At 54.0% G+C, this 8,163-nt stretch overlaps 1 protein-coding gene across 1 annotated transcript; it reads left to right on the top strand.

Moving 5' to 3' along the window:
* Positions 1 to 6,070: 6,070 nt before the first annotated feature.
* LOC131571809 (olfactory receptor 14J1-like) lies at positions 6,071 to 7,202 on the top strand (the record flags this gene model as incomplete). Its single annotated transcript, XM_058824578.1, has 3 exons — positions 6,071 to 6,595; positions 6,713 to 6,739; positions 7,083 to 7,202. Coding segments are annotated over 3 exons (672 nt in total), but the record flags the coding sequence as incomplete, so codon positions are not given.
* Between the last annotated feature and the right edge of the window lie 961 nt (positions 7,203 to 8,163).

Genomic DNA, 8,163 nt, shown 5'->3' with positions numbered 1-8,163 from the left:
AAGGAACAGCTGTTGACAGTACAGAAACTCATGGAACCAGGGGCCCTTGTGGCACTGCAGAAGCAACAGAGCTGCTGGACCTTGTCCCCTGGCCCTGCACAGCTCCTTGGGAAGCACGGCAGGAACAGCACCCTGGGAACCTCGGGAATGCCCCTCTGGGATCCATGGCACCCACTCCCAGGGGCTGGAATTCCAGTTCCCAGACAGGAAAAGATGTTCATTCCCTGGGAGGCAAAGCTCTTAAGAAGGAGCCAAAGACCGAGTGGTGCAAGATCTTACAGTGACATTTCACTGCCAGCCTTCATAACTTCACCCATGGCTGTTGAAGCTCATGGATAAGGAATTAAATCAGGGCAGGGTCTTTGATGGGAGCTGCCCTGGGTCAAGGGAGACACTGAGAGAGAAACAGAGCAGGCAAAGAAAGGCAGGAGAGAAAGGAGAACACAAACACAATCAGCTGAGAAGGTGACACTCTGAAAAACAGAACTGGAACTGATGGAAAATGAATGGGACAGAAACTAATAGTTCTGAAAATTTTATTTACTATCAAAATACATCCCACACACCCAGCCCCCCACAATCCCGATCCCACACCCTCAAATTTGGATGCCACTTCTCCCAGTCTGTATCCAATCTCATCTCAGCCTGGAGGCTGTGGAATTGAGTAATTTTAGCATGGGGCTGAGTTTTTTTGAGGTGGGAACAAGGCAATTTATAATGGGATTGAGCCTCTTGAGGGTAAGATTGAGGTGTTTTCAGTGGGACTGAGTCATTTTGAGGTGACAGATCAATCCATCTTGAATTTTGGAGTGCAAAGATATGGAGGACATTTCCTGAAATCCCCCAAGAACCCACAAATCTTCCAGAATATGTCCCAAAATGATAAATCGCTGCTCAAGTATCTGTTAACTGATGGAACTTTAGGCATCTTTGATAAATTTCTTTCTTTTTAGTCCTATTCCAGGTGTTTTGAAGTGATAAAGAAAAATCAAGAGGAAATTGGGGCCAAACCAAAAGGATAACCAGCCAGGTGTCCTCCCAGCACAGATCACTGAATGTGGGTCAGCAGGGCTCTGCCCAACGTGCATCCTCCCATGGGGGATGAAGCTGGAGTGGTACATGAAGCTCTTCCTGCAATTGGAGCATTTCCAGGGCTTCCCTTACCAGTGCCTCTGTTGGTGTTTGGTCAAGTGAGAGCTGTGGGTGAAGCTCTTCCCACACTGGGGACACCCATAGGGCCTCTCCCCAGTGTGGATGCACCAGTGGGTGACGAGGGTGGAGTAGTCTCTGAATCCCTTCCTGCAGCTGGGGCACTGGAAGGGCCTCTCGTCTGTGTGAATCCGCTGGTGCCGGGGGAGATTGGAGCTGGTGTGAAACCTCTTCCCACACTGGAGACACTCGTAGGGCCTCTTTCCAGTGTGGATGCTGTGGAGAGTTAGGGATCTGCGTGCGGAAGAAATCGGGCTGTACGGTCAGTCAGGACATCCCCCCCCTGCAGTCAGACCTTTGCTCCGTACCTGGCTGCACCCAGCCGGACGTGAGCAGAAGGAAATGACACTGACTGCCCAAGCTATAAAAACCCTTGTGACCCCTCAATAAACGCCATTTGCTGTCCACCACGTTAGTGTCAGGAGCATATGGACCGAGTGACCCTGGGGTTTGGGCCACCGTGCCGCACTAAGAACCAGGTCGCCATGCCTTGAGAAGGCAACAGGGTCAAGGTGCTTTTCTTTCTTATGGGAAAAAAGCACCTTTCACATCCAGGCACCCATGACCAAAGTTGGGAATCCACCTCCAGAATTCCCTATATCCAAGGATTTCTCCCACACAAAAGCTGCCAGGAGAGACAGGTCTGGCTGGCCTTGGTTTCTGAAGAGCTGTTTCTCATCTGCCTTTGAAACACTGGGGCTCTGTTCTTTCCATCTTACTGAAAAGAGCTCTTCTTCCTATCCTGGTGCCCATGGCCAAATCTGAGATTCCACCTTCAAAATTACCTATATCGAAGGATTTCCTCCAGATGAAAGGTGCCAGGAGAGAAAGGTCTGGCTGAGTTGGCCTCTCAGGAGCCTTCTCTCTCTGCTTCTGCCCCTGAAACACTTGGGCTCTGTGCTTTCCTTCCTGTGGAAAAAACCATCCTAGATATCATAGATATTTGCAGAAATGGCCAAAATTGGGATTCCACCTGCAAAATTCTCTATATCCAAGGGCTGCTTTCAGACTGAAGCTACCAGGACAGAGAGCTCTGGCTGGCCTTGGCCTCTGATGGCTGCCTTTCATCTGGCCCTGAAACACCAGTGTTCCGTGCTTTCCTTCCTATGGAAAAGAACCGTCCTTCTTCTCCAGGCCAAAACTGGTATTCCACCTCTAAAATTCCCTATATCCAGAGATTGCTCCCTGACAAAATATGCCAGCATCATCTAATCTGGCTGCCCTTGGCCTCTGGTGGCTTCCCCTCATCTGCCCCTGGAACACTGGGGCTTGGTTGTTTCCTTCCTATGGACACCACTGGGACACTGTGAGGACCTGGTGGAACCATGGAGACCATTGTGACATTTTGGGATACCATGGTGACACCGTGGGGCTTCGTGGAACCAAGAGACCACCATGGCTCTGTGGGGCCTCATGGAACCATGGAGACCATTAGGACCCTTCAGGGCCTCGTGTAACCACGGGGCCATTGTGACACCTCAGGGCCTCATGGAAGCAACGGAGCCACTGGGACATTGTGGGGCCTCATAGAACCAGGGGAACATGGAACAACTCTGGCTGATTTGGCCTCCCAGGGGCCAGGGTCTGGCAGATCTTGGAATGTCAAGAGCTGCCTCTCATCTGCCCATGAAACACTGGGGCTCCATGCTTTCCTTCCCATGGAAAGAACTGTCTCTCTTTTATGAACCCCATGGACAAAATTGGTATTCCCCATTAAAAATTTCCTGTATGCAAGGGTATTCGCAGAAGAAAAACCTGCCAGATCTGCCTGGCCTGGGCTTCTGGTGGTCACATCTCATCTTCCTTGGAAGCACCAGGGCTCTGTGCCTGCCTTCCTATGGAAAAGAACTGGCCTTGTCCAGCGGCCATGGCAAAAATTGGAATTTGGTTGCCAAAACTCCATCTATCCTGGGATTGCTCCCAGACAAAAGCTGGCCGGATAGACAGCTCTGCCTGGTCTTGACCTCTGTGATATTCTAAGACTATGAGCAGAATATTTTCATCAGAAAACACCTTGGAGAGGGCGGAAAGATCTCCCAGGCTGGGATTTGCAGGCCTCAAGAACATAACTCATGTATGGAGGCTGATGTGCCAGGGCTCACCTGTGAAGAGACTGAGGAGAGAACAGCAGTGTCCTGGAAGGGCTGGAAGGGTGGATTAGGAAACGGTTGAGCTTTTTCTCCATAATGGGAAACAGCCCGATAGAGAAATTATACCACAAATGCAGAAGGGGAGACCAAGACTTCCCTCCCAGGGCAGGGCTGTGGAGCAACACATCCCCCGGAAGGAGCCTGGGTCAGCCCCAGGCTTTGTGTGGGCAGGCAGAGGCAGGCAGGAAGCAGAGCTGTCAGCAAAGGAAGGGCCCAGCCAGGTGGGGCAGCCGGGGGATGCTGACAGCCTGCAGGGACAGAGGTGCAGTGCAGGGACACTGTGGGACAGCCTGGACTGCACAGGGCACAGGGATGGGCAGCAGCTGCAAGACAGCCCTGCCAGAGCCAACTTGGGCAGCACTTTGGCTGTGGCTGCTGGCCCTGGGCCTGAGGCCACGAGGGGACAAGTGACCCTTGCAGGGCTGGGGCCTCATTGCCTCCTTGTCCCTGCTCAGCAGCCTGGCAGGGGCCGCCCCATGCTCCTGCCCTTGCCATTGCACATCCCCACATTCCAGTGCCCATCCTGGGAAGAGCCCTGAGCAAGGAGGGAGGGACAGGATCTGTCTGGCCAGGGGCTCGGGCTCAGGCCTTGGCCCTTTGCATTCCTGACACACATCCAGCTTTGCTCAGCACCAGAGACACCTTTGCCTTGTTTGTCCCCAGCTGTCACCACTGCCTCCAGTGTTCTGCTCTAACTGGAACCTGGGGACACTTTCCCAGTCGTGTCTCTCCACAGAACCCATTAAAACTTTTTTTAAGTTCAGTGTTTTAACTTTGAGTTCTTGAGAAGTTTTTTGAACGCTCTCTCAGGGACTGAGGCTGATGTAAAAAACACCCAAGCCTCATGAGGCTCATTAAAGTCCTTGTGATGTGTCTGTGCTGCTGAGCTTTAAAGGAACAGCTCTTCCCAGGGCCAGCTCCTCTCCCAGCCCAGCAGGGCTGAGGGCTCTGCCTGCGGGCACTGAGGGGACAGGAGCCAGGCAGAGACAGGCTGTAGGCAATCAGTATTGGGAAGACATTGAGCTGAGACTTCACTTGGGGAAACATCTTCACAGCCCTGTGCATGGTGAGTGTGTGGGTGCAGGGCAATGTCCCCTGTGCTCCTGGAGGGATCTCCTGAAGCCAGCACACCCCACAGCCTGGGGGATGTGTCACGAGGACTCTCCCAGTTTCTCTGTGGCACAGGAGCAGGAGGAGGAGGATGTGCTGCAGGGCGGGACTGCCCTGGGCGCCGTCAGAGGGACAGAGCAGGACGGCTCCTGCTGCCAGGGACGGCTGCAGGGGCTGAAGCTGGGGCTGCAGCCAGGGCTGCCCAGGGCTGTCCTGCAGAGCAGCTCCCGCAGCCCTCAGGGCTCTTGGCCAGTCCAGGGCATGTGCCACCTGCCAGGGGCAGCTCTCAGCCTACCTGGCAGCTCCCCATGGACCCTGCTGGGGAGAAGTTGGAGGTGGAAGGAGCCATCCCCATCTGGGCAGATTCCTCCTGCTCTGGAGATGGTGCTGCATGGCCAGGGCTGCTCTCAGCTTTCTCCTGAAGGGAAGGGAAAGGGGCTGTCCGCTTTGGCTGTGTCACTGAGACTCCTGCACTGTCACCCTGGGCATCAGCAGATGGGCCTCAGATCTCCCTCAGAAAGTGCCTCCTCAGCCTCCTCTCCCTACAGACAGCAGCAGCAGCACCTTGGCTTGCAGCATCTCTGTTTGTCCGGCCTGCCCTTAAGGCCCTGCTGCCAGGGAGATGCCCCTGGGCAGTGCCCTGTGCTGGGAGGGGTCTGCAGAGCAGAGCTGAGCCCCCAGAGCTGGGCTGGGCTCTGGCAGCACTGGCAGGGACAAGGCTTGGATAGAGAGAAACAGCTCCCAGTAGGCACAACTCCAGGCAGCAGAGAGCCAGACCAACCCTTAGCATCCCTCCCTGTCCAGCTGCGTAAGGAAAGAGAAAAGGGCTTAGAGAAATTGACTTTTAAACTGGAGTCTTTAAAAACCCAACTTCTTTTTCAAGCTCAGTTTATGTTGGATCACCCTGAACTAGAGGGAGGTGGAATGGGCAAAGTGCACCTGTGTGGGGACCAGCAGGTCTGACTGCAGTGGGGCAGAGTGAGCCCTGTTTTCCCTGTGGGCTTCCCCAGGGTTCAGGCTGAGAGCAGTGCTTAAGATGAATCAGTAAATCAGGAGCATAAACCCAAACTCAAGAATAAACATATTGAGTGAAGTATCCCCACAGGTAAAGAAGTAGCTTTGAGAGAATTCCTAAAATAACCCCATAGGGTTTATTCCAAGAGCTTGGTCTCAGCTTTTCAATGTCTTGTTTCTACAGTCCACAACGCCCAGAGTTAGGAATGTCCAACAGCAGCTCCATCAGCCACTTCCTCCTGCTGGCATTGGCAGACACGGGGCAGCTGCAGCTCCTGCACTTCTGCCTCTTGCTGGGCATCTCCCTGGCTGCCCTCCTGGCCAACGGCCTCATCATCAGCGCCGTAGCCTGCGGCCACCACCTGCACACGCCCATGTTCTTCTTCCTGCTCAACCTGGCCCTCAGCGACCTGGGCATGATCTGCACCACTGTCCCCAAAGCCATGCACAATTCCCTTTGGGACACCAGGAACATCTCATACTCAGGATGTGCTGCACAGGTATTTTTCTTTGCCTTTTTCATTGCATCAGAATTTGCATTTCTCACCATCATGTGCTACGACCGCTATGTGTCCATCTGCAAACCCCTGCACTACGGGACCCTCCTGGGCAGCAGAGCTTGTGCCCACATGGCAGCAGCTGCCTGGGCCAGTGCCTTTCTCAATGCTCTGCTGCACACGGCCAATACATTTTCCCTGCCCCTGTGCCACGGCAATGCCCTGAGCCAGTTCTTCTGTGAAATCCCCCAGATCCTAAAGCTCTCCTGCTCACACTCCAGCTTAAGGGAAGTTGGGCTTCTTGTGGTCACTTTCTGTTTAGGGTTTGGTTGTTTTGTGTTCATGGTTTTCTCCTATGTGCAGATCTTCAGGGCTGTGCTGAGGATCCCCTCCAAGCAGGGACGGCGCAAAGCCTTTTCCACCTGCCTCCCTCACCTGGCTGTGGTCTCCCTGTTCCTCAGCACTGACACATTTGCTCACCTGAAGCCCCCCTCCATCTCCTCTCCATCCCTGGATGTAGCAGTGTCCTTTCTGTACTCGGTGGTGTCTCCAGCCCTAAACCCCCTCATCTACAGCCTGAGGAACCAGCAGCTCAAGGAATCTCTCAGGAAAGCTGTGACTGGATGCTTTTCAGCCTTTTCATTGTCCCATAAGAGCCCTCACAGTGCTTTGCATTGGGAGCCCCAAAGGAGCTGGAAACACACCCCTGCTTTGGCTCCTGCTGTCTCTCAGCATTCTCCCTCTCTCAAGGGGCTGCAAGTGGGTCAGATCCTGGGAAGGGACAGCAGGCCAGAGACCCAAATTAATCAAAGAGATATTCCAGACTGTATGGCCCCAGTTCTGGTATAAAAGCTAAGGAAGGAGGAAGAATAGGGGGCATTTCCTATTTACAGTGTTTGTCTTCTTGATAAACCACTCCAGCTGCTGAAGTTCTGCTTCCTAGGAAGTGGCTGAACATCACTTGCTGAGAGAAGAAGAGATTAAAATTATTGGGGTTTTTCCTCATTGCTGGTGCCTGTAAAAACTTCCCCTTTTGCTATAGAAAACTGCCTTATCTCAGTCCACAATTTGTCTCCCATAACATTTTCTCTCCCCTGTGCAGCCAGAGAGGGGAGTGCTAGAGCTGCTTGGTAGGCACATGGACTCCAGCAGAGGTAACCCATCAGAACAAGCCACAGAAGGCCTGCTTTCTTCTGTCAGCAGCTCTCAGTGCATATCATGAGAGGCCAAGTCTGCCCTTAAGTATATTTTAAATTTTTTTCTAATTCCGATTCTATACAATAAAAGAAATGCTCTTATCCACCCCCTTCAATTTCATTATCCCTCCTACTTGTGTGACCCAGAGAAATTGTGTAAGAAGGGAGTCTCACATTGTGTTTAGGTGAAATAAATGAATATGCAACCACTTTGTAAAAAATTTTATACTATTCTTATCACAGCAGGAATGAACAGAAATGGGCACAGCTTTGTGCCTGCCCCAGCTTTGTCATGGGCCCTGGGCCTGGAGCAGGAGCAGCTCTTGAGGGCCCCAAGGCCATGGCTCTTGTGCTGCCCTAGGCAGATGGGATGGCAGCAGGGGCTCCAGAGCTCTCAGCACCTCAGCCCAAGGGGAGCACGGCAGCCAGGGAGCCTCCTTTGGCCTTGGCCAAGCACCTTCCCCCATGGCTGGGACTGAGTCCTGTGGCAGCTGCAGCTGCTGCTGTGCCCTTGCCAGGGGCGGAGGCCGTGGGGCAGTGCCCAGAGCAGCCTGGCCTGAGCAGAGCTGTGGGGCCAGAGCTGGCTGGGCTGGGCTAAGCTGGGGAGAGGCCCTTGGTGCTGCCCAGAGCTCAGGGCAGCGGGCAGAGCTTGCAGAGAGCTGGGCTGGGCTCAGAGAGCCTGGCCCAGAAACCATCAGTGTCCATCTCAGCCTGGCTGAGCGTGCAGGGCAGGACTCAGGCCAGGCCTTGTGGGGCAGGGTCAGCACCTGTGCAAGGCATTGCAAACAGGCAAGTGGCCCAGAGAGGAGGCTGCTCTGTGCCCTTGGTGGCATGGACAGAGCAGGGAGGGGGCCCAGGACATTTGTCAGTGCCAGCCTCTGTGCACAGCCCTTGGCAGCCCTGGCTGCTGAGCCCAGCTTTGGCCTGGGCTGAGTTTGGCTGTGGCCCAGCTCCATCCTCCTGCGGGGCTCAGGGCCTGTTCCCAGC

Source organism: Ammospiza caudacuta, unplaced genomic scaffold (assembly GCF_027887145.1).
Source record: "Ammospiza caudacuta isolate bAmmCau1 unplaced genomic scaffold, bAmmCau1.pri scaffold_39, whole genome shotgun sequence".
Classification (NCBI taxonomy): domain Eukaryota; kingdom Metazoa; phylum Chordata; class Aves; order Passeriformes; family Passerellidae; genus Ammospiza; species Ammospiza caudacuta.
Note: the sequence above shows the minus strand (reverse complement) of the source record. Positions and strands in the feature narration are given on the sequence as shown.